A 27,500-nucleotide genomic window follows, 5' to 3' on the forward strand; every position below is an offset into this window, starting at 1 on the left:
TACGATCGAGAAATGGTTCAGCAGGTGGATGTACAGCAATCTCAGCCACCGCTTTCCATAACGCCTCCTCTCCATGGCGGGGGTTTTACCCTGTCGGGATCCTCTTTGCAGCCCCCAAATTCTGCAATTGCCACTCTGCAGCAAGCTGTAGCTATGAACCTTTGTCCACCAGTGCAAGGGAAGTCTCCCAGGATGGTGAGGCGATTCCAGGTGATGCAAAATCTATCGAGCCCAGCCTCGGCTTCTCCATTGCAGTCTCAGCTCTTTAGTTCAGGTGCCTTTGCGCCAGGCCTATCCAGCACTCCTGTCCAGAGCCCCCTTGCAGTTGGAGGTCGTTCCTTCCCTTACGGATCCAGCTTCCAGGCTAGTCCCGCCACAGGCTCCCAGCTGTCTTTGGTCCAGCAAAACATCCCAAGCCCTGCACATAGACTGAGTACGCATAAGAGCACCCATTCCTTGCCGATGGAGAGTCTTAGCCAGGACTCCAGGGCGCTGTCGGCCTCTCAACCCTCACTGCCACACGAAGGGATGCACCCAGGAGCACCCAGCCCGCCACAGTCTACAAGAGTATCTTCTACTTCCATTGGACCAGCTCAGACTCCATCTAGTCATGCAGGCATCCGCAGTGCAATGCCCCACAGGATTGTGCTGCCCCACCAGATGTCTGTGGGAGCCTTCCCTGTGGCATCCACACAGGGATTTGGCATTGGTGCAGGGTTTGCATTACCTACTGGAGACTTAGTACTACCCAAAAAGGACTCCGTTGGGAGCCTTCCCGAGACAGAGCAGATTAAAGTCCGATCCAGGTTATCCTCAAACTTGTAAGTCCGCTAAGGGCTTGACATCAGGAACAAGAGCTGCTCCACCTCTTACAGATTCTCCAGTTGGACAAGGTGAATGTATGAGCAAGAGAGTAGACTCAAATGGCTTTTAAAATACTATGAAATCAGCTGCATTGAGTTGTTTCTACGTACAGAACCTTAGAAGCATATTAGCATCTTCCCAAATTTGCCTCCTTTATATAAGGTAGTTCACAATGTATGCCTAACTACTTCACTTTGTTTGATAGCGGTCTAGAGTAATAGCAGGAATTGGCCTCTAATGTCTCTAGTTTTAAACTCATTGTACCACCCGGATTTGTCTCCTTAGCATACCCTACAAATACAGTATACATAGGTAGGTCCATCCTCTACGTAAGTGCAATGGCCATCTATAACATCACCCATTTTCAACCTAGATTGAGTCTTGATAATACTATAGTTAGAAACTGTATTTTTGTAACATCGTTGGCTTAATTTGCAGGACTTCTCCCTTCAAAATTACAGTGGAACCTCAAAGTCATACATTTTACAATCTGATTACATTTTCAAATGTCTCACACATCTTCAGATTTTCAAGGGGTCTCCAACTTGTTGCTTGCTAACTATACATAGGTCTCTCACACTGTCTGAGTAGCTTGCGAGAGCGTTCAAAATTATATAAAATGGTTCAACTGAACAGGCTAAGTCAACAACTTACGCTTGGGATCACTGAGTCTCACATGACATGGCCAGAGACACGGAAGCTTGCTTGAGGAATCAATTGACTAAACAACGGCAGTCAAACGGAACATCAACCTTACACAAGGTGCAACAAAATAAGCTATCCAAATACATAAACGGTTAAGAACGAACCATGCGTTAACAAACATGTAAGTATCAGTGTATTTACTTACTTGAGGCTTTGTGTAATTGTTAGCGTTAATGATGAGATTTCCCTGTAGAAGTAGTTGTTCTCAGTACCTGCTACATGTTAGGTTTTCTGCGTGATGGTTGTAGGTTTTTTTTTATTTTGCATTTTGTGACCGCCTACCTTTTCAAGCTTGTCTCCAAGTACTTTTTCCAATTGCTGGTTAGTTGCTGGTTGATGTACAGTACAGGCCAAAAGTTTGGACACACCTCATTTCAATGCGTTTTCTTTATTTTCATGACTATTTACATTGTAGACTGTCACTGAAGGCAACAAAACTATGACACTTGTGAAGTGGAAAACATTTCAGGACTACCTCTTGAAGCTCATCGAGAGAATGCCAAGAGTGTGCAAAGCAGTAATCAGAGCAAAGAGTGGCTATTTTGAAGAAACTAGAATATAAAACATGTTTTCAGTTATTTCACCTTTTTTTGTTAAGTACATAACTCCACATGTGTTCATTCATAGTTTTGATGCCTTCAGTGACAATCTACATGTGTACAGCTCCACTAATGGACATTGGAGTGTTACTTTCAAAGGCAAAATTAAAGTATTGCTAGAAACATAATTTTATATGGGACTTTATTGTATTATATGTATAGTACATGTTCCAAAAAGAAAAAAGCATATAACACAGTATATTTAAATATACTAAAGGGAATAAATATTCAAAATAATCTAGTTTGGTTACGCCATCATGAGCGCAACACAAGGTTGTAAAAGTTTCAACTACAATTCTAAATAAGATGTCAAAAGCAAACTGAAATCAAATACACACAGCTTAAAGATTGATCAATACCTATTTATGATGATTTATCAAAATATAAAATAAATATACCTGAACAGAACGCTCATGATGGTTACACCAAAAAGTAACGCTAGTTTTTGGGGCATTTTTATGCTATTTCCAAGCATCTTCTTATTATTATCGTTGATTTTAAATGGTCAATCAAATGCATATTATATATGCATGCTCTAGTAAACAAAAAAAAAGTCATATTTATTTTGATTGTTACATTTTGAAGTACATTTGTGCAGGTGGGTACGAATGTACCCATTACCAGAGCTGTACACACAATGTAAATAGTCAGGAAAATAAAGAAAACACATTGAATGAGGAGAAAGTGTGTCCAAACTTTTGGCCTGTACTGTATATATATCTTCTAACATATATCTAATTATGTACTGTAGGTAAGCTACAGTCTCTGAAAATGACGTTTATCCACTTGCATGTAAGAATACATGCAAACATCCAAAATATGTTACATATCATATTCGTCATAGTTTGCGCTGATGCATTGAGTTTTAATTATGTCTTTATGTAATAATCTAAAGAAATACCGCAGAGAAGTACCGTATTTTTCGGAGTATAAGTCGCACCTGCCGAAAATGCATAATAAAGAAGGAAAACAACATATATAAATCGCACTGGAAAAGTTAAAGTTAAAGTACCAATGATTGTCATACACACACACTAGGTGTGGCGAGATTATTCTCTGCATTTGACCCATCACCCTTGATCACCCCCTGGGAGGTGAGGGGAACAGTGGGCAGTAGCGGTGGCCGCGCCCGGGAATCATTTTTGGTGATTTAACCCCCAATTCCAACCCTTGATGCTGAGTGCCAAGCAGGGAGGTAATGGGTCCCATTTTTATAGTCTTTGGTATGACTCGCGAAAACGAGTCAAAAACGGCCAAACTATGAAAAAAAAACTGCGACTTATAGTCCGAAAAATACAGTACTTTTTTCCAAAAAATAATACATTCTTCTTTTAACACACCGAGCTGACACAATAAAACAAAGAAAACGCATTGAATGTGAAGGTGTCTCCAAACTTTTGGGTTAGGGTTAGTATGTAGTATGACCATCTCTTGCCACAACACTGCAAGACATGCCAAGATGATACATACAGTTGGTAGAGCATTCATATGGCTCAATTTGTCGCAATTTACCTGACACGTGAAATGTGACGAATTCACACTATCCACTTGGACCACAGCGTCACTTGCTATGTGGAGTGGCGCTTACCATCTTCTACCTTCCTTTCACACGAGATCCACCCAAGAATGGGGCCATATGCATCCCTTCTCTGCTCTATACTGAAATGTAGGTGTAAAAGACCGGGCTTTCTGCTCCGCCGCTCCCAGTCTGTGGAACGCTCTCCCTGACCACCTGAGGGCACCACAGACTGTGGATGCTTTTAAAAAAGGCTTAAAAGCCCTCCTTTTTTTTTTTTTTTTTTTAAAGCCTTTTTTTAGATATGTCTATTTGGCTATTTAACTGTTCTATTTTTTATTTTTTATTTATTTATTTATTATCTTTTTTTATTTTTTTTAATACACTGTAGCACTTTCCTCAATAAAAAGTGATTTTTACAAATACAATCTATTATTATTATTATTATTATTATTAAAAAAATGTAAGTTTAGGATGACTATATTTTGTTCAAGTTCTGGCCTAACAAGCTATTCAGATTTAAATAAGGTATGAAAATAAATGTTTTATAAAAAATTGCCATTTTCATGTTGTAAAAGTAGCTCTAATGAGAGAAACAGTTGGAGACCCCTACTGTAAATCAATTACACCCATCAGAACAGTCATTCTCAAATAGTGGGGCGGGCCCCCTCTGGGGGTGCGCCGTGTGATGGGGACCATGCTTTATTTTGCCATACCAGAATATGACAAAACGTATGTAGCACTTGGCTTCACTGTAACTATGGTGGGAGAAGAGGAAAGACCGGTGTGCTGTTTCCTTTAATGTTAATAAGCTTACAATGTTATGCAGAGGTATACTTATAGCAATTTAATTGAAAAAAAAAATATATATATATATTTATAGTCACGGTGGAGAGAGGGGAACACAACAGGACATAGAGTTGTGGTCAAAAGTTTACATGCACTTGTAAAGAATATATTGTCATGGCTGTCTTGAGTTTCCAATCAGTTCTACAACTCTTATTTTTTTGTGATAGAGTGATGGGAGCACATACTTGTTGGTCACAAAAAACATTCATGAAGTTTGGTTCTTTTAGGAATTTTATATGGGTCTACTGAAAATGTGACCAAATCTGCTGGGTCAAAAGTATACATACAGCAATGTTAATATTTGCTTACATGTCCCTTGGCAAGTTCCACTGCAATAAGGCGCTTTTGGTAGCCATCCACAAGCTTCTGGTTGAATTTTTGACCACTCCTCTTGACAAAATTGGTGCAGTTCAGCTAAATTTGTTGGTTTTCTGACATCGACTTGTTCAGCATTGTCCACACGTTTAAGTCAGGACTTTGGGAAGGCCATTCTAAAACATTCATTCTAGCTTGATTTAGCCATTACTTTACCACTTTTAATGTGTGTTTGGGTCATTGTCCTGTTGGAACACCCAACTGCGCCCAAGACCCAAACTCCTTTAGGTTGTCCTGAAGAATTTGGAGGTAATCCTCCTTTTTCACTGTCTCATTTACTCTCTGTAAAGCACCAGTTCCATTGGCAGCAAAACAGGCCCAGAGCATAATACTACCACCACCATGCTTGACGGTACGGATGGTGTTCCTGGGATTTAAGGTCTTACCTATTCTCCTCCAAACATATTGCTGGGTATTGTGGCCAAACAGCAACATTGTTGTTTCATCTGACCGCTGAACTTTCCTCCAGAAGGTCTTATCTTTGTCCATGTGAAAAATTGAGCTGTTTGACTTAAACGTGTGGACAATGCTGAAGAAACAAGTCCATGTCAGAAAACCAACACATTTAACTGAACTGCACCAGTTTTGTCAAGAGGAGTGGTCCAAAATTCAACCAAAAGCGCCTTATTGCAGTGAAACTTGCCAAGGGACATGTAAGCAAATATTAACATTGCTGTATGTATACTTGGTCACATTTTCAGTAGACCCATAATAAATTCATAAAAGAACCAAACTTCATGAATGTTTTTTGTGACCAACAAGTATGTGCTCCAATCAATCAATCACAAAAAAATAAGAGTTGTAGAAATGATTGGAAACTCAAGACAGCCATGACATTATGTTCTTTACAAGTGTATGTCAACTTTTGACCACGACTGTATTTGAGAAGCACTGCATCAGAACATCCTCAACAAGTCTTGCTGTTAATGTACGTTGAGATACTTGAGTTTCCTGTAAAGTGTCCTGCAGATTGGTATTAGTTAAGCAGAGCTAGTGCTCATTCAGGTCTGAGTCTTTGAACCCCCACAAATACATTGTATAGTTTGCAGAATAATGAATGAGCATATTACCTGCACCTACATTTACTATGTAACCTTTTTTTCCCCTGTAGGCAGAAAAAAATGTTTATTTTCCTTCTCCTATGATGGTTGTTTAGTCCAGAGCAGAGCTAAAAGGTCAGTTAGTATTGGAATTCAATCAGTAGGCTGGCCTGTTAATGTTTGCTGGAATTGCAAGCAGGCATGGGCCAATTTGTCAAACAGTTTCTCTTTATCAAGGAGTATAGAGCCCCCATGATGAAAGTAAAATTACAAGAATGTCTGAAATTCTGAATGTTAGAACACAATTGTGTTTTTATTAGGTCTATGAAAGTTAACGCGTCAATTAATGCGATTAATCACAAAACATGTTTGCAATTATCATGAATAAACACAGATTAATCATGCAATTTATTTTGCCTGAACATGCTCCTCTACCTTAAAGGCGGAACAAGTTATTATGCGGTCAGTGTTTAGGTCAACGCATACGTCAGTGCAAAGATCTTAATATCCTTAAAAAATGCCAATTTTCTTGTTAAATTCTGACAATATACTTAAAATTCATTTAAAAAAAAACAAAAACAGAATAATACCAAGTTTATTATAATTTTTTTAAACAGTCTGGAAATATTAAGACATTTTCTTACAATTCTATGACATCTCAGAATAATAACGCTTTTTTCCCCCCGCAATATTACAACCTCCAGTCAATTTTTCCATACATGCAAGATATTTGGAAGAATCGAGATACAGTTTCTTTCTTAACAATATTTATTTCCTGATTACAATTTTTTTTTTACTGAAATGTTACGACATTCTAAAAATCAAGACTTCTTGGGAATACACAAAATATTTTCCACATGATATTGGTTTTATTCTGGTCAAATCGTGACTTCTGCTATTAAAAGCTTATTCTTGTGAAATGACAACATTTTTCTTAATTTGTTTAATACTTCATTCTATTCTAACACCAATAAATTAGATAAATGCTTTAAAATGTAATATCGGAAATTATCGGTATCGTTTTTTTTATTATCGGTATCGTTTTTTTTAATTTTTAATTTTATTTTATTAAATCAACATAAAAAACACAAGATACACTTACAATTAGTGCACCAACCCAAAAAACCTCCCTCCCCCATTCACACTCATTCACACAAAAGGGTTGTTTCTTTCTGTTATTAATATTCTGGTTCCTACATTATATATCAATATATATCAATACAGTCTGCAAGGGATACAGTCTGTAAGCACACATGATTGTGCGTGCTGCTGGTCCACTAATAGTACTAACCTTTAACAGTTAATTTTACTAATTTTCATTAATTACTAGTTTCTATGTAACTGTTTTTGTATTGTTTTACTTTCTTTTTTAATTCAAGAAAATGTTTTTAATTTATTTATCTTATTTTATTTTATTTTATTTTTTTAAAAAGGACCTTATCTTCACCATACCTGGTTGTCCAAATTAGGCATAATAATAATGTGTTAATTCCACGACTGTATATATCGGTATCGGTTGATATCGGTATCCGTAAATTAAGAGTTGGACAATATCGGAATATCGGCAAAAAGCCATTATCGGACATCCCTACAATAAATTATTGTAAAATGACACCTTTTTTGACAAAGAAGCAATACATTTTAAATCCAACTTATGATTACACATTACAATTACAACCGGTTATGTTATTTTTGGAGCAGCTTTGCTAATATTACAACTGACCACGGATGTTATTTTTTGTTATTGCTGAGTTTTTTCTTTTAATTGTGGCCCCAACGCTCTGACCTTCTACCAATAACACAAATAATCCAACATTTTTTTTATCAATAACTACTCAGTGGCCTTGTGGTTAGAGTGTCCGCCCTGAGATTGGTAGGTTGTGAGTTCCAAAAATTCACCATTCAATTATAGTCATACCAAAGACTGTAAAAATGGGACACATTACCTCCCTGCTTGGCACTCAGCATCAAGGGTTGGAATTGTGGGCTAAATCCTCAAAAATGATTCCCGGGCGTGGCCACCGCTGCTGCTCACTGCTCCCCTCACCCCCCAGGTAGTGCTCAAGGGTGATGGGTCAAATGCAGAGGTTAATTTCACCATACCTAGTGTCTGTGTGTGACAATCATTGGTACTTTAACTTAAACATGAAGTGTTTCTTAACAAGGTTTTTTTTTTGAGTAGATATGTAGTAAGTAGGTTGTAACTTAGTCATTAGAAAGCACTGCTAGTTTATTTCAGCCAACTCTGAAGCTGTCAAAATGAAAACAATTCTAAAACTGCACCATCAAACTGTAATTCCACTATAAGTCATTTTTCATCACTGGCACTTTGGCCTTGACTGTAAACACATAATCAGCTCTGTATGCGCTATACGGTCATTAATGGCCCCAATCATTGGATGGGACGCCAACCTTTTCTCTCCGCTCTCTGGGATCTAACGTTCCATTCCCCTCATCTCCCTAATGCCTCCACCATTCCTGGCTAATGAGAGGAGAAAATGGAATCTCTCGGGTCTGTTCGGGACTCTTATTATTCTCCTTCTATTGGATTTCCTTATTCAATGCCAATAACAACATCTTCAACAATGGGATTATTTCATTCTTTTGTTTCGTTTTCTACCTGGAGACGTTGAAACAGGACAAAGTGGAGTTTTTCTCCCCTCTCTAGATTAGTTTTTGAGGCCAGTTGTGTTTTTTGTTCATACCCAAATTATACCCTGCGGAACTTATTTGGGTGCCGAAAATAATTGGTGAGCGGTATATTAATGTTGTGTTTACTAATCTAGTCAGCGGCAAACAAAGTAGGGCAATAGAAAGCGGGTGAATCAATAACACAAGCCAAATCGCTTTTACAATAATAACAAACATCCAACAAATCATTTTGCAATTTTGATATTAAACGTATAAAACCAAAGATCTAATTTTTAAATACCGTTTTTTTTTTTAAGAGATGATTGTCAGCATTGTCAATAAATCAGCAAAAATAAACAAATCCGAAAGGTTTAGAACAGGGGTAGGGAACCTATGGCTCTAGAGCCAGATGTGGCGTTTTTGATGACTGCATCTGGCTCTCAGATAAATCGTAACTGACATTGCTTAACACGATAAGTAATGAATAATTCCGCTGGTAATCACAGTGTTAAAAATAACCACGTATCAACCAGACTACAAAGCCATGCAGCACCAGAAGTCGCATTAATGGTAAGAAGTATTTTATTTATTATTGGTTAGCTTCACAATAACACTGTTATTAAAAATAAGAAACTTATTATACTCTAAAAATGTTGGTCTAACTTAAAAATGCATGCATTTAGTTGTATTCAGTGTTAACATTTTTTATACGGCTCTTACGGAAATACATTTTAAAATATTACATTCATGGCTCTCTCAGCCAAAAAGGTTCCCGACCCCTGGTTTAGAACCTACAGTCGTGGTCAAAAGTTGACATACACTTGTAAAGAACATAATGTCACGGCTGTCTTGAGTTTCCAATCATTTCTACAACTCTTATTTTTTTTTGTGATAGGGTGATTGGAGCACATACTTGTTGGTCACAAAAAACATTCATGAAGTTTGGTTCTTTTATGAATTTATTATGGGTCTACTGAAAATGTGACCAAATCTGCTGGGTCAAAAGTATACATACAGCAATGTTAATATTTGCTTACATGTCCCTTGGCAAGTTTCACTGCAATAAGGCGCTTTTGGTAGCCATCCACAAGCTTCTGGTTGAATTTTTGACCACTACTCTTGACAAAATTGGTGCAGTTCAGCTAAATTTGTTAGATTTTCTGACATGGACTTGTTTCTTCAGCATTGTCCACTCGTTTAAGTCAGGACTTTGGGAAGGGCATTCTAAAACCTTAATTCTAGCCTGATTTAGCCATTCCTTTACTACTTTTGACATGTGTTTGGGGTCATTGTCCTGTTGGAACACCCAACTGCGCCCAAGACTCAACCTCCGGGCTGATGATTTTGGGTTGTCCTGAAGAATTTGGGAGTAATCCTCCTTTTTCATTGTCCCATTTACTCTCTGTAAAGCACCAGTTCCATTGGCAGCAAAACAGGCCCAGAGCATAATACTACCACCACCATGCTTGACGGTAGGCTGGTGTTCCTGGGATTAAAGGCCTTACCTTTTCTCCTCTAATAGAGATGTCCGATACCTGCCGATAAATGCTTTAAAATGTAATATCGGAAATTATCGGTATCGTTTTTTTTTTATCGGTATCGTTTTTTTTTTTTTTTGTTTTGTATTAAATCAACATAAAAAAACACAAGATACACTTACAATTAGTGCACTAACCCAGAAAACCTCCCTCCCCCATTTACACTCATTCACACAAAAGGGTTGTTTCTTTCTGTTATTAATATAAATAATAATGATAAATGGGTTGTACTTGTATAGCGCTTTTCTACCTTCAAGGTACTCAAAGCGCTTTGACACTACTTCCACATTTACCCATTCACACACACATTCACACACTGATGAAGGGAGCTGCCATGCAAGGCGCTAACCAGCACCCATCAGGAGCAAGGGTGAAGTGTCTTGCTCAGGACACAACGGACATGACGAGGTTGGTACTAGGTGGGGATTGAACCAGGGACCCTCGGGTCGCGCACGGCCATTCTTCCACTGTGCTTCCTACTTTATATATCAATATATATCAATACAGTCTGCAAGGGATACAGTCCGTAAGCACACATGATTGTGCGTGCTGCTGGTCCACTAATAGTACTAACCTTTAACAGTTAATTTTACTCATTTTCATTAATTACTAGTTTCTTTGTAACTGTTTTTATATTGTTTTACTTTCTTTTTTATTCACAAATTTTTTTTTAATTTATTTGGCTTATTTTAGTAATATTTAAAAAAAGGACCTTATCTTCACCATATCTGGTTGTCCAAATTAGGCATAATAATGTGTTAATCCCACAACTGTATATATCAGTATCGGTTGATATCGTATCGGTTGATATCGGTATCGGTAATTAAAGAGTTGGACAATATCGGAATATCGACAAAAAGCCATTATCGGACATCCTTATCCTCCAATCATATTGCAGGGTATTGTGGCCAAAAAGCTACATTTTTGTTTCATCTGACCCCCAAAACTTTCCTCCACAAGGTCTTATCTTTGTCCATGTGATCAGCAGCAAGCTTTAGACGAGCCTTAAGGTGTCACTTTTGGAGCAAGCGCTTCCTTCTTGCATGGTAGCCTCTCAATCCATAGTGATGCAAAACACGCTTGACTGTGGACACTGACACCTGTGTTCCAGCAGCTTCCAATTCATTGCAGACCTGCTTTTTGGTGGTTCTCGGTTGACTCTTGATCATCCTGACCAATTGTCTCTCAGCAGCAGGTCATAACTTGCGTTTTCTTCCTGATCCTGGCAGTGACAAAACTGTGCCATGCACTTTATACTTACAATTGTCTGCACAGTTGCTCTTGGGACCTTAAGCTGCTTTGAAATGGCTTCAAGTGACTTTTCTGACTTGTTCAAGTCAATGATTAGTTTTTTCAGATCTGTGTCGCGTTTGTAACCGAGTCTAACGACTGCATCACATGAGCCCTATTTAAATGGGCTCAGAGAAGTCAACAGGTGTCGTCAATCCTAATCACTCACATGAAGTGTGCGTGAAGTGTGATTTAAAAAAAAAAATCTTAATTCTAATTTGATTTGATTGTAACTTTTCTACATCACCACAATTGATAATGTGTGTTGCTGTATGTATACTTTTGACCCAGCAAAATTGGTCACATTTTCATAAGACCCATAATAAATTCATAAAAGAAACAAACTTCATGAATATGTTTTTGCGACCAACAAGTATATGCTCCAATCACTCCATCACAAAAAAATAAGAGTTGTAGAAATTATTGGAAACTCAAGACAGCCATGACATTATGTTCTTTACAACAGAATTTTGACCACGACTGTACATTCTGTTACTTTTATATAGCGTGAAATGATGAAGGCAATAACAAAGTTGTCACTTTTGAAGGTTAAAAATCCAAAATCCTTCCATGTTGTGCACATTTTGGTTCACTATCAAGCAGAACTATTTTGACCAAGGATGGATGGATGGATGGATGGATGCAAAGCATTGTGACGGTGTTACATACAAGGGCTGCAGTGTGGAATTTAGAAGTAGCTCTCTTTATGCAGTACATTGCATGTGCCAAGTAAAAACAGCAGTACTACCTTGCCGCAAGACATACATTTGTGTTTATTTAGCGACACTTTATTTATGATTACATATTTAACGTCACCAATCGATATCATGTACTGTGCATACCTAGTGCCTAGCATATAATGTAGTGTAATCCCCACATAATATTACCCTGTGTGTGGTTGTGGCTGTACAATTAATGTATTGCCAGTTCCACTATAATATCTACCCTATCAGTGCTCTATATAGCTCTGTGGCAGAGGATCTAATGAAAAAAAATTAAAAATAATGCAATGTTTTAAGTATAGTGTCATTTCCAATGTGAGTTAGTTAGCAAGTTGGAAAAAGCACAACAAAATGTGATCGGAGTTTTCATAGAGAAGCAACACTTTTTTGATCCAATAAAGGAAAGTGATGGTAAATTCCTTGTTGTATCTTTTTTGATTTATGCATGGACCTCATTCCAAAACTGGTTTGACTTCATTTAATTTCATTAGCACAAGGGTGTCAAATGTGGTCAGAGAGCCACTTGTAACAATACATAGGCTAAACATAATTGTTACATAATTTGCAGTTGTTTTTGATGGTTGTTTTACCAACAGACTGATAGATAAGTTGCTTTGAAATTGTAAGTGACGAGCAGATATTTATTTTTGATCACCAAAAAAAATGTAAATGCTTGGATCGTCTTGTTGCATGATCAGATAATATCAATGTGTAGAACACTTTTCTGTCAAAATTGAAAAACCCAATACGAAACCCAAAACCAGTGAAGTTGGCTCGTTGTGTAAATGGTAAATAAAAACAGAATACAATTATTTGCAAATCTTTTTCAACCTATATTCAATTGAATAGACTGCAAAGACAAGATACTTAACGTTCAAACTGGAAAAATGTGTTATTTTTGGCAAATATTAGCTCATTTAGAGTTTGATGCCTGTACCATGTTTCAAAAAAGCTGGCACAAGTGGCAAAAAAGACTGAAAAAGTTGAGGAATGCTCATCAAACACTTATGTGGAACATCCCACAGGTGAACAGGCTAATTGGGAACAGGTGGGTGCCATGATTGGGTATAAAAGCAGCTTCCATGAAATGCTCAGTCATTCACAAACAAGGATGGGGCGAGGGTCACCACTTTGTGAACAAATGCGTGAGCAAATTGTCCAACAGTTTAAGAACAACATTTCTCAACGAGCTATTGCAAGGAATTTAGGGATTTCACCATCTACGGTCTGTAACATCGTCAAAAGGTTCAGAGAATCTGGAGAAATCACTGCATGTAAGCAATCCTCAGGCGGTACTGCATCAAAAAGCGACATCAGTGTGTAAAGGATATCACCACATGGGCTCAGGAACACTTCAGAAAACCACTGTCAGTAACTACAGTTTGTCGCTACATCTGAAAGTGCAAGTTAAAACTCTACCATGCAAAGCGAAAGCCATTTATCAACAACACCCAGAAACACCGCCGGTTTCGCTGGGCCCGAGCTCATCTAAGATGGACTGATGAAAAGTGGAAAAGTGTTCTGTCGTCTGACGAGTCCACATTTCAAATTGTTTTTGGAAACTCTGGACGTCGTGTCCTTCGGAACAAAGAGGAAAAGAACCATCCGGATTGTTATAGGCCCAAAGTTGAAAAGCCAGCATCTGTGATGGTATGGGGGTGTATTAGTGCCCAAGGCATGGGTAACTTACACATCTGTGAAGGCACCATTAGTTCTGAAAGGTACATACAGGTTTTGGAGCAACATATGTTGCCTTTCAAGCAACGTTATCATGGACGCTCCTGCTTATTTCAGCAAGACAATGCCAAGCCACGTGTTACAACAGCCTGGCTTCATAGTAAAAGAGTGCGGGTACTAGACTGGCCTGCCTGTAGTCCAGACCTGTCTCCCATTGAAAATGTGTGGCGCATTACGAAGCCTAAAATACCACAAAGGAAACCCCGGACTGTTGAACAACTTAAGCTGTACATCAAGCAAAAATGGGAAATAATTCCACCTGAAAAGCTTCAAAAATTGGTCTCCTCAGTTCCCAAACGTTTACTGAGTGTTGTTAAAAGGAAAGGCCATGTAACACAGTGGTAAAAATGCACCTGTGACAACTTTTTTGCAATGTGTTGCTGCCATTAAATTCTAAGTTAATGATTATTTGCAAAAAAAATATTAAGTTTCTCAGTTCGAACATTAAATATCTTGTCTTTGCAGTATATTCAATTGAATATTAGTTGAAAAGGATTTGCAAATCATTGTATTCTGTTTTTATTTACAATTTACACAACGTGCCAACTTCACTGGTTTTGGGGTTTGTACATGTAGCCAGAAATTGCTTAATGTAACGCTTGCATGGGCATGGCGGGTTAAGAGTGTAAACCGTGTCACAGAAGATGGTTCGTCTACGAGCCTGAGATATGAAAGATGACGACAACTAGTTACCTTGGTTTTGACTGCATTAAATGTATTGAAACAAGAATATAAATGCCACAGATGACACAATAGAAAAAAATAAAAACAATGCCCAAAACAAAAATACAAGATGCAGTCCTGCTGCCTTCTTGGAACCAGTTCACAGTTCAGTTCAAAAAGGTACGCAAACGCTTTCGCGTCAGTCCAAAAGTTCAGTTCAAAAACAAAAGTAATCCAAAATGTTCGCAGCGGAGTAGAAAAAAATGCTTGTCCTACCGCGTAGTTGTTTAGCTCGCCATTTGTTGAATTGAGTTTGAAGATGGATAGGGAGCTCAGGTTGTTTGGGTCAACGGGTATTCCTTCCCGGAAAAAAAACCTGACCTAAAAGTCCAAAAAAACCCAAAGTGAGTCTTCACTAGCAAAGTACATTACATATGTACTTGAAAGGCCTACTGAAACCCACTACTACCGACCATGCAGTCTGATTTATATATCAATGATGAAATCTTAACATTGCAACACATGCCAATACGGCCGGGTTAGCTTACTAAAGTGCAATTTTAAATTTTGCGCCAAAATATCCTGCTGAAAACGTCTCGGTATGATGACGCCTGCGCGTGACGTCACGGATTGTAGAGGACATTTTGGGACAGCATGGTGGCCAGCTATTAAGTCGTCTGTTTTCATCGCAAAATTCCACAGTATTCTGGACATCTGTGTTGGTGAATCTTTTGCAATTTGTTCAATGAACAATGGAGACAGCAAAGAAGAAAGCTGTAGGTGGGAAGCGGTGTATTGCGGCAGGTGTTGTGCCGGATAACGCACCCCCGCCGTAGAATGCACCCCCTGACTGTTGTGCCGGATAACACAGCCGGTGTTTCATTGTTTACATTCCCGGAAGATGACAGTCAAGCTTTACCATTGGCCTGTGGAGAACTGGGACAACAGAGACTCTTACCAGGAGGACTTTGAGTTGGATACGCAGACGCGGTACCGTGAGTATGCATGCAGCTGCGGCTTCCAAACATTTGATCGCTTGCCCGTACGTGCGTGCCGCTATGTGCATGCCACTTACGTAACTTTGGGGACTTTGGGGAAATATATGTGCTGTATGAACTTTGGGGAGGTGAACGGTACTTTGTGCTGTGGGATTGAGTGTGTTGTGCAGGTGTTTGAGTTGTATTGGCGGGTTATATGGACGGGAGGGGGGAGGTGTTTGTTATGCGGGATTAATTTGTGGCATATTTAAATATAAGCCTGGTTGTGTTGTGGCTAATAGAGTATATATATGTCTTGTGTTTATTTACTGTTTTAGTCATTCCCAGCTGAATATCAGCTCCCACTGCCCTCTAGTCCTTCACTCTCACTTTCCTCATCCACGAATCTTTCATCCTCGCTCAAATTAATGGGGAAATCGTCGCTTTCTCGGTCCGAATCGCTCTCGCTGCTGGTGGCCATGATTGTAAACAATGTGCGGATGTGAGGAGCTCCACAACCTGTGACGTCACGCTACTCGTCTGCTACTTCCGGTACAGGCAAGGCTTTTTTATCAGCGACCAAAAGTTGCGAACTTTATCGTCGATGTTCTCTACTAAATCCTTTCAGCAAAAATATGGCAATATCGCGAAATGATCAAGTATGACACATAGAATGGACCTGCTATCCCCGTTTGAATAAGAAAATCGCATTTCAGTAGGCCTTGAAAGCATAATGTACTAATTTGTAGTACTAATAAACCAATTGATATGACACAATTAACCATGTTGATTAATATACAATCATGAGTCCAATTTAAATGAACATTCATAATGCATTTCTAACAATACAGATCATGATTTCTTATCTAAAGTGATAACTCAATCATAGATCAATTACAAATTCAATTACAAGTGCACTTATATAACTTCGTTTCATAATAATACTCATTATTAGAAACTCAATGTATCATAATTCAAATTCAAGTACTTGTCCAAACATTCAAAGTTAATAAACAATCAAGTAAATTAAAGTGTTGCGCAACAACCCAAATACACGCACCTGCGTTCCATCTGATGCGAAAAACCATCCACAAAGTGGCTAAAGCATATTAGCAGCGCACATTGCTAGACTAAACTGTTGCCTATAAATCGGCTGGATGATCAGAAGAAAATAAACCATAATTACCTGAGTAATCGAGGGCAAAACAACATCCCATGCACGCCCCGATAGTCAATCGAACAGGGAGGCTCTATGGAAGAATGACAGCGGTTAGCGCCTATGCTAAAACAGATGCTAACATAATATTTGGCGACATGGCACATGATTGTGATTTTGGAATTCCCTTGATTATGACATGGCAAAAGACTCACCTAATTATGAAGTTTGCAAAGTGGGAGAATGAGAAGATTTTGCGAGTTTCTTCTCAAGCGCGTCTCACAGCACAGCAGGTACGGGAGGGGGTGGTGAAGTGAGCAGCACTAAGGAAGTGAGCGGCAGGAAGCAACCCTCCACAATAAAAGTCTTTGCACTGTATGCATGTTTTTAATGGGTATTTAGAACAGTGGTTCTCAAATGGGGGTACGCGTACCCCTGGGGGTACTTGAAGGTATGCCAAGGGGTACGTGAGATTTTTTTTTTAATATTCTAAAAATAGCAACAATTCAAAAATCCTTTATAAATATATTTATTGAATAATACTTCAACAAAATATGAATGTAAGTTCATAAACTGAACATCAAATCAAGTAGGCTATTCCATTCATTACAATGCAACAATGCAATATTCAGTGTTGACAGCTAGGTTTTTTGTGGACATGTTCCATAAATATTGATGTTAAAGATTTCTTCTTTTTTTTTGAAGAAATGTTTAGAATTAAGTTCATCAATCCAGATGGATCTCTATTACAATCCCCAAATAGGGCACTTTAAGTTGATGATTACTTCTATGTGTAGAAATCTTTATTTATAATTTAATCACTTGTTTATTTTTCAACAAGTTTTTAGTTATTTTTATATTTGTTTCCAAATAGTTCAAGAAAGACCACTACAAATTAGCAATATTTTGCACTGTTATACAATTTAATAAATCAGAAACTGATGACATAGTGCTGTATTTTACTTCTGTATCTCTTTTTTTCAACCAAAAATGCTTTGCTCTGATTAGGGGGTACTTGAACTAAAAAAATGTTCACAGGGGGTACATCACTGAACAAAGGTTGAGAACCACTGATTTAGAATATGGGTTACATTAACTATGTCCAGCCTTTCAGAGGCCACAAGAATGACATGGCCATATGAAATAATGTGGCAGACTACATCAAATAATGTGGCGGACCCGTGGCGGGCAAGATCTGGCCCCCAGCCCTTGACTTGGGGAATAATAAACTATAATCTTACAGGTAAAAAAAGACAGATGTCCAACTTTTCAATGTTTCTTGTAACAGGGATCTATTTCAACCAGGTAATGTATTGGTCGACTGATGAAACAAACACCTGTTGCGAATTTTGTTGTTTAGTTCCTTGTTGAAAAAAGCAAGTTATGAAACATTGAACAATCAAACATGCATTCAAAAGTTTGTGAAATTAAACGGGATGTTTGCAACTTTCCAACGTGTTGCTAGCATTATATCCTGCCCTCTTCCAGCTTGCAGCATGTAAGCTACACTATATTGCCAAAAGTATTTGGCCACCTGCCTTGACTCACATATGAACTTGAAGTGCCATCCCATTCCTAACCCACAGGGTTCAATATGATGTCGGTCCACCTTTTGCAGCTATTACAGCTTCAACTAGGAGATCGCAAAAAGCCGCTGCCTGACCAGGGCTCAGAAAATCTGCAAAGACTCCTCCCACCCCCCACCAAGGACTGTTTTCACTGCTGGACTCTAGAAAGAGGTTCCACAGCCTCCGAAGCAGAACCTCCAGGTTCTGTAACAGCTTCTTCCCTCAAGCCGTTAGACTCTTGAACGCATCATAATTAAATTATCCCCTCAACTCCCCCCAAAATGGATTAACTCGCTGGAATATAAAGACAATATAACATACCGGTACATCCATAAACGTGGACGCATGTGAAAAAGTGCAATATATTTATCTGTACAGTAATCTTTTTTTTAATTTATATATATTCATATATTTTATATATATACTTATATATTATTTATATATATTTATTTATTTATACATGCACATTATTGCTTTTTTATCCTGCACTACCATGAGCTTATGTAACGAAATTTCGTTCTTATCTGTGCTGTAAAGTTCAAATTTGAATGACAATAAAAAGGAAGTCTAAGTCTAAGTGTAAGTCTAACTCTTCTGGGAAGGCTGTCCACAAGGTTGCGGAGTGTGTTTATAGGAATTTTCCACCATTCTTCTAAAAGCCCATTGAGAAGGCCTGGCTCTCAGTCTCCGTTCTAATTCATCCCAAAGGTGTTCTATAGGGTTCAGGTCAGGACTCTGTGCAGGCCAGTCAAGTTCATCCACACCAGACTCTGTCATCCATGTCTTTATGGACCTTGCTTTGTGCACTGGTGCACAGTCATGTTGGAATATATTAAATATATTTAGGAATTGTGAAAAAACAATATTTAAAAAAAATGTTGGTGTTGGTACATTTTTAGTTTGAAAAATGTAACTCAGAGCAAGTTGCAAACAGCCTTTTTAAGTTCACCTGTAAAAGTTGTTGTGGATTATATGAAGACCTTATTCTGAAAGTTGCCCCAAAAGCCGAACACAGCCAATTTTTTTTGTGGGTCAATCAATCAATCAATGTTTATTTATATAGCCCTAAATCTCAAGTGTCTCAAAGGGCTGCACAAGCCACAAACGACATCCTCGGTACAGAGCCCACATAAGGGCAAGGAAAAACTCACCCCAGTGGGACGTCGATGTGAATGACTATGAGAAACCTTGGAGAGGACCGCATATGTGGGTAACCCCCCCTCTAGGGGAGACCGAATGCAATGGATGTCGAGTGGGTCTGACATAATATTGTGAGAGTCCAGTCCATAGTGGATCCAACATAGTAGTAGTAGTGTGTGAGTAGTGTATCTATACAGCAGTTTTTTAGAATGCCATGCAACTATTTGCATGTTGGCATGAGTAAAATGTATATAGCACATTTTTTACTGTATACTGTAATTTGGGGACATTTAAGGGGAACACACAATTATATTAGATTTTTGATTCGTCTTGGAACAGATTTTCCCTAATATTACCGCCAAACAGTTTGAATTGTAAGTGTCCACTGTATAGATCAGGGGTGTCAAACTTGTTTTCATCGAGAGCCACTTCGCAGTCATGGCTGCCCTCAGAGGGCCGCTTGTAACAGTGAATGTAAGTATATAAAAGTATATTCGCCTCATTATTGCACAATTGCCTATGCATTTGGTTATTTGATTCGTGTACGTACAAATTGATGGGTAACTTGCTTTGAAACCGTAAGTCCAGGTGACAAGCAGATATTTAAGTATGTATTGTTATTTTTATAAACTATAACATAGTATATAATAAACAGAGGTGCTCATTTTTTATTTTTATCACATATGAATCGCGATTCTTATTCATCTCGATACTAAATTGATTAATAATTTTCAAAATTCTAGTGTGTTTATTTTTTGGGACAAATTATTTAAAAAAATACATTTTACTTACTTGGTAAACGAGGTTTTGTAACCTGTAAGCTGTTTTGTTAAGGTGTTATTATTATTATACCAAATAATACATTGCAAAAATCAGTTTGAATCGAGAACTGTGTGGAGTCGAGTATCGACTGTGAATCAAATCCTCACCCCAAGAATCGGAATCGAATGACGAGGTGCCCAAAGATTCAGACAGATAACAATTGAATATTTGTTGCATGTATGTATGCATTGTATTACCGTATTTTTTCGGAGTATAAGTCGCACCGGCCGAAAATGCATAGTAAAGAAGGAAAAAAACATATATAAGTCGCACTGGAGTATAAGTCGCATTTTTGGGGGAAATTTATTTGATAAAACCCAAGAATAGACACTTGAAAGGCAATTTAAAATAAATAAAGAATAGAGAACAACAGGCTGAATAAGTGTACGTTATATGAGGCATAAATAACCAACTGAGAACGTGCCTGGTATGTTAACGTAACATATTATGGTAAGAGTCATTCAAATAACTATAACATATAGAACATGCTATACGTTTACCAAACAATCTGTCACTCCTAATCGCTAAATCCCTTGAAATCTTATACGTCTAGTCTCTTACGTGAATGAGCTAAATAATATTATTTGATATTTTACGGTAATGTGTTAATAATTTCACACATACAGGTAAAAGCCAGTAAATTAGAATATTTTGAAAAACGTGATTTATTTCAGTAATTGCATTCAAAAGGTGTAACTTGTACATTATATTTATTCATTGCAAACAGACTGATGCATTAAAATGTTTATTTCATTTAATTTTGATGATTTGAAGTGGCAACAAATGAAAATCCAAAATTCCGTGTGTCACAAAATTAGATTACTTAAGGCTAATACAAAAAAGGGATTTTTAGAAATGTTGGCCAACTGAAAAGTATGAAAATGAAAAATATGAGCATGTACAATACTCAATACTTGGTTGGAGCTCCTTTTGCCTCAATTACTGCGTTAATGCGGCGTGGCATGGAGTCGATGAGTTTCTGGCACTGCTCAGGTGTTATGAGAGCCCAGGTTGCTCTGATAGTGGCCTTCAACTCTTCTGCGTTTTTGGGTCTGGCATTCTGCATCTTCCTTTTCACAATACCCCACAGATTTTCTATGGGGCTAAGGTCAGGGGAGTTGGCGGGCCAATTTAGAACAGAAATACCATGGTCCGTAAACCAGACACGGGTAGATTTTGCGCTGTGTGCAGGCGCCAAGTCCTGTTGGAACTTGAAATCTCCATCTCCATAGAGCAGGTCAGCAGCAGGAAGCATGAAGTGCTCTAAAACTTGCTGGTAGACGGCTGCGTTGACCCTGGATCTCAGGAAACAGAGTGGACCGACACCAGCAGATGACATGGCACCCCAAACCATCACCCAACCATGCAAATTTTGCATTTCGTTTGGAAATCGAGGTCCCAGAGTCTGGAGGAAGACAGGAGAGGCACAGGATCCATGTTGCCTGAAGTCTAGTGTAAAGTTTCCACCATCAGTGATGGTTTGGGGTGCCATGTCATCTGCTGGTGTCGGTCCACTCTGTTTCCTGAGATCCAGGGTCAACGCAGCCGTCTACCAGCAAGTTTTAGAGCACTTCATGCTTCCTGCTGCTGACCTGCTCTATGGAGATGGAGATTTCAAGTTCCAACAGGACTTGGCGCCTGCACACAGCGCAAAATCTACCCGTGCCTGGTTTACGGACCATGGTATTTCTGTTCTAAATTGGCCCGCCAACTCCCCTGACCTTAGCCCCATAGAAAATCTGTGGGGTATTGTGAAAAGGAAGATGCAGAATGCCAGACCCAAAAACGCAGAAGAGTTGAAGGCCACTATCAGAGCAACCTGGGCTCTCATAACACCTGAGCAGTGCCAGAAACTCATCGACTCCATGCCACGCCGCATTAACACAGTAATTGAGGCAAAAGGAGCTCCAACCAAGTATTGAGTATTGTACATGCTCATATTTTTCATTTTCATACTTTTCAGTTGGCCAACATTTCTAAAAATCCCTTTTTTGTATTAGCCTTAAGTAATATTCTAATTTTGTGACACACGGAATTTTGGATTTTCATTTGCTGCCACTTCAAATCATCAAAATTAAATTAAATAAACATTTGAATGCATCAGTCTGTGTGCAATGAATAAATATAATGTACAAGTTACACCTTTTGAATGCAATTACTGAAATAAATCAAGTTTTTCAAAATATTCTAATTTACTGGCTTTTACCTGTAAGTCGCTCCTGAGTATAAGTTGCACCCCCGGCCAAACTATGAAAAAAAACTGCGACTTATAGTCCGAAAAATACGGTATGTATTGTTATTTTTATAAACTATAACAATAATTAGAGGTACTAAAATTATTTTTTTTTTTATCACATATGAATCGCGATTCTTATTTATCTTGATACTAAATTGATTAATAATTTTCAAAATTCTAGTGTATTTATTTTTTGGGACAAATTATTAAAAAAAAAAAATTTTACTTACTTGGTAAACGAGGTTTTGTAACCTGTAAGCTGTTTTGTTAAGGTGTTATTATTATTATATCAAATAATACATTGCAAAAATCAGTTTGAATCGAGAACTGTGTGGAATCGAGTATAGACTATGAATCAAATCCTCACCCCAACAATCGGAATCGAATGACGAGGTGCCCAAAGATTCAATCAGAGAGCAATTGAATATTTGTTGCATGAGCAGATAATATCAATGAATAAAACATATGAAATTTCCTGTATTACCGTACTTTTTCGGCGTGTAAGTCGCTCCAGAGTATAAGTCGAACCTGCGGAAAATGCATAATAAAGAAGGAAAAAAACATATATAAGTCGCACTGGAGTATAAGTCACATTTTTGGGGGAAATTTATTTGATAAAACCCAACACCAAGAATGGACATTTGAAAGGCAATTTCAAATAAATAAAGAATAGTGAACAACAGGCTGAATAAGTGTACGTTATATGAGGCATAAATAACCAACTGAGAACGTGCCTGGTATGTTAACGTAACATATTATGGTAAGAGTCATTCAAATAACTATAACGTATAGAACATGCTATACGTTTAACAAACAATCTGTCACTCCTAATCGCTAAATCTCATGAAATCTTATACGTCTAGTCTCTTATGTGAATGAGCTAAATAATATTATTTGATATTTTACGGTAATGTGTTAATAATTTCACACATAAGTCGCTCCTGAGTATAAGTCGCACCCCCGGCCAAACTATGAAAAAAACTGCGACTTATAGTCCGAAAAATACGGTACATACATTTGTCCATCCATCCATCCATCTTCTTCCGCTTATCCGAGGTCGGGTCGCGGGGGCAGCAGCCTAAGCAGGGAAGCCCAGACTTCCCTCTCCCCAGCCACTTCGTCCAGCTCCTCCCGGGGGATCCCGAGGCGTTCCCAAGCCAGCCGGGAGACATAGTCTTCCCAACGTGTCCTGGGTCTTCCTCGTGGCCTCCTACCGGTCGGACATGCCCTAAACACCTCCTTAGGGAGGCGCTCGGGTGGCATCCTGACCAGATGCCCGAACCACCTCATCTGGCTCCTCTCGATGCGGAGGAGCAGCGGCTTTACTTTGAGCTCCCCCCGGATGACAGAGCTTCTCACCCTATCTCTAAGGGAGAGCCCCGCCACCCGGCGGAGGAAACTCATTTCGGCCGCTTGTACCCGTGATCTTGTCCTTTCGGTCATAACCCAAAGCTCATGACCATAGGTGAGGATGGGAACGTAGATCGACCGGTAAATTGAGAGCTTTGCCTTCCGGCTCAGCTCCTTCTTCACCACAACGGATCGATACAGCGTCCGCATTACTGAAGACGCCGCACCGATCCGCCTGTCGATCTCACGATCCACTCTTCCCTCACTCGTGAACAAGACTCCGAGGTACTTGAACTCCTCCACTTGGGGCAAGATCTCCTCCCCAACCCGGAGATGGCACTCCACCCTTTTCCGGGCGAGAACCATGGACTCGGACTTGGAGGTGCTGATTCTCATCCCAGTCGCTTCACACTCAGCTGCGAACCGATCCAGTGAGAGCTGAAGATCCTGGCCAGATGAAGCCATCAGGACCAAATCATCTGCAAAAAGCAGAGACCTAATCCTGCAGCCACCAAACCGGATCCCCTCAACGCCTTGACTGCGCCTAGAAATTCTGTCCATAAAAGTTATGAACAGAATCGGTGACAAAGGGCAGCCTTGGCGCAGTCCAACCCTCACCGGAAACGTGTCCGACTTACTGCCGGCAATGCGAACCAAGCTCTGACACTGATCATACAGGGAGCGGACCGCCACAATCAGACAGTCCGAAACCCCATACTCTCTGAGCACTCCCCACAGGACTTCCCGAGGGACACGGTCGAATGCCTTCTCCAAGTCCACAAAGCACATGTAGACTGGTTGGGCAAACTCCCATGCACCCTCAAGGACCCTGCCGAGAGTATAGAGCTGGTCCACAGTTCCACGACCAGGACGAAAACCACACTGTTCCTCCTGAATCCGAGGTTCGACTATCCGGCGTAGCCTCCTCTCCAGTACACCTGAATAGACCTTACCGGGAAGGCTGAGGAGTGTGATCCCACGATAGTTAGAACACACCCTCCGGTTCCCCTTTTTAAAGAGAGGAACCACCACCCCGGTCTGCCAATCCAGAGGTACTGCCCCCGATGTCCACGCGATGCTGCAGAGTCTTGTCAACCAAGACAGCCCTACAGCATCCAGAGCCTTAAGGAACTCCGGGCGGATCTCATCCACCCCAGGGGCCTTGCCACCGAGGAGCTTTTTAACTACCTCAGCAACCTCAGCCCCAGAAATAGGAGAGCCCACCACAGATTCCTCAGGCACTGCTTCCTCATAGGAAGACGTGTTGGTGGGATTGAGGAGGTCTTCGAAGTATTCCCTCCACCGATCCACAACTTCCGCAGTTGAGGTCAGCAGAACACCATCCGCACCATACACGGTGTTGGTAGTGCACTGCTTCCCCTTCCTGAGGCGGTGGATGGTGGTCCAGAATCGCTTCGAAGCCATCCGGAAGTCGTTTTCCATGGCTTCCCCGAACTCCTCCCATGTCCGAGTTTTTGCCTCCGCGACCGCTGAAGCCGCACACCGCTTGGCCTGTCGGTACCTGTCCGCTGCCTCAGGAGTCCCATGAGCCAAAAGAACCCGATAGGACTCCTTCTTCAGCTTGACGGCATCCCTCACCGCCGGTGTCCACCAACGGGTTCTAGGATTACCGCCACGACAGGCACCAACTACCTTGCGGCCACAGCTCCAATCAGCCGCCTCGACAATAGAGGTGCGGAACATGGTCCACTCGGACTCAATGTCCAGCACCTCCCTCGTGACATGTTCAAAGTTCTTCCGGAGGTGGGAATTGAAACTCTCTCTGACAGGAGACTCTGCCAGACGTTCCCAGCAAACCCTCACAATGCGTTTGGGCCTGCCAGGTCTGTCCGGCATCCTCCCCCACCATCGCAGCCAACTCACCACCAGGTGGTGATCGGTAGAAATCTCCGCCCCTCTCTTCACCCGAGTGTCCAAAACATGAGGCCGCAAATCCGATGACACAACTACAAAGTCGATCATAGAACTGCGGCCTAGGGTGTCCTGGTGCCAAGTGCACATATGGACACCCTTATGCTTGAACATGGTGTTCGTTATGGACAATCCGTGACGGGCACAAAAGTCCAATAACAAAACACCACTTGGGTTCAGATCCGGGCGGCCATTCTTCCCAATCACGCCTCTCCAGGTTTCACTGTCGTTGCCAATATGAGCGTTGAAGTCCCCCAGTAGAACGAGGGAATCACCCGGGGGAGCACTCTCAAGTACTCCCTCGAGTGAATCCAAAAAGGGTGGGTACTCTGAGCTGCTGTTTGGCACGTAAGCGCAAACAACAGTCAGGACCCGTCCCCCCACCCGAAGGCGGAGGGAAGCTACCCTCTCGTCCACCGGGTTGAACTCCAACATGCAGGCTCTGAGCCGGGGGGCAACAAGAATTGCCACCCCAGCCCGTCGCCTCTCACTGCTGGCAACGCCAGAGTGGAAGAGAGTCCATCCCCTCTCGAGAGAACTGGTTCCAGAGCCCTTGCTGTGCGTCGAGGTGAGTCCGACTATATCCAACCGGAACTTCTCTACCTCGCGCACTAGCTCAGGCTCCTTCCCCCCCAGCGAGGTGACGTTCCACGTCCCAAGAGCTAGCTTCTGTAGCCGAGGATCGGACCGCCAAGTGCCCTGCCTTCGGCTACCGCCCAGCTCACATTGCACCCGACCTCTATGGCCCCTGCTATGGGTGGTGAGCCCATTGGAGGGGGGACCCACGTTGCCTCTTCGGGCTGTGCCCGGCCGGGCCCCATGGGGACAGGCCCGGCCACCAGGCGCTCGCCATCGTGCCCCAACTCCGGGCCTGGCTCCGGAGGGGGGCCCCGGTGACCCGCGTCCGGGCGAGGGAAATCTGAGTCTCGGTTCTTGCATTTCCATAGAAGTCTTCGAGCTGCTCTTTGTCTGATCCCTCACCTAGGACCTGTTTGTCTTGGGAGACCCTACCAGGGGGCATGGAAGCCCCCGGACAACATAGCTCCTAGGATCATTGGGACACGCAAACTCCTCTACCACGTTAAGGTGGTAGAGGAGTTTCTGTTTCTGTCAAAATGGAAACAATGAAAACGTTTAGTAAGAAAGACGACGTATCCACATTATTCCTAGGCTTTTGTGGGTCTGATGGACCCGTTGCTTTTTGTGGCTTTTAATGCCTCACCATCAAACCCTTTTATGTTAAAATACTGAACAGATGTTTACCTTATCCCAATAAACATCTATTATATTTATATATATATATATATATATATATATATATATATATATATATATATATATATATATATATATATATTAATATAATCAAAAACAAGTTACAAAACGAATGTTATTACTAAAGAACATTAAATCATACCTTATCCCAATAAACATCTGTTCAGTATTTTAACATAAAAGTGTTTGATGGTGAGGCATTAAAAGCCACAAAATGCAACGGGTCCATCAGACACACAAACGCTGGCTGAGTAACAACAATATGAATGTTGCACGGAAAATTTCTCTGCCAGTTTCTGCATCCCACAGGGATTCTTCTTTTGTGTTTCTGCACCTGCGGTTCCCACACAAGGTTGCAACATTGTTTGTCAACACTGTCTGCTCTCATTTTCTCGCACATTTGACCCTCTGATGTTCTATGTACCTACACTCTGTCTTCCTCCTGTCTAGGCCTGCTCTGTGTGTGTGTGTGTGTATATTGCGTGTGGTACACAGAACAGTGGACCCGGACATCT

The 27,500-nt window shown here is 40.4% G+C and overlaps 1 protein-coding gene and 1 long non-coding RNA gene across 4 annotated transcripts in view; one reads left to right on the plus strand and one right to left on the minus strand.

The window, feature by feature from the left end:
- LOC133617717 (potassium/sodium hyperpolarization-activated cyclic nucleotide-gated channel 2-like) overlaps positions 1 to 2,753 on the plus strand; it is a 133,449-nt gene extending 130,696 nt beyond the window's left edge. For both annotated transcript variants that reach the window (XM_061977881.1, XM_061977882.1), the window contains one exon: positions 1 to 2,753. This exon is cut by the window's left edge and continues 98 nt beyond it. In XM_061977881.1, the coding sequence (XP_061833865.1) occupies positions 1 to 825 (825 nt within the window). In that variant the 3' untranslated portion in view covers positions 826 to 2,753.
- Positions 1 to 16,965, minus strand: part of LOC133617718 (uncharacterized) — a 17,785-nt gene extending 820 nt beyond the window's left edge. Inside the window, exons 1-3 of one of the 2 annotated variants that reach the window (XR_009817062.2) lie at positions 16,878 to 16,965; positions 16,693 to 16,756; positions 14,806 to 14,910 (exon numbers count right to left, since the gene is read on the minus strand). This is a non-coding gene — a long non-coding RNA (uncharacterized lncRNA). Of the gene's footprint in view, positions 1 to 14,555; positions 14,911 to 16,692; positions 16,757 to 16,877 lie in introns of those variants that run through there. The other variant, XR_009817061.2, reaches the window with a different exon arrangement.
- Between the last annotated feature and the right edge of the window lie 10,535 nt (positions 16,966 to 27,500).

The sequence above is a fragment of the Nerophis lumbriciformis genome, linkage group LG18 (genome assembly GCF_033978685.3).
Source record: "Nerophis lumbriciformis linkage group LG18, RoL_Nlum_v2.1, whole genome shotgun sequence".
In the NCBI taxonomy this organism is placed as follows: domain Eukaryota; kingdom Metazoa; phylum Chordata; class Actinopteri; order Syngnathiformes; family Syngnathidae; genus Nerophis; species Nerophis lumbriciformis.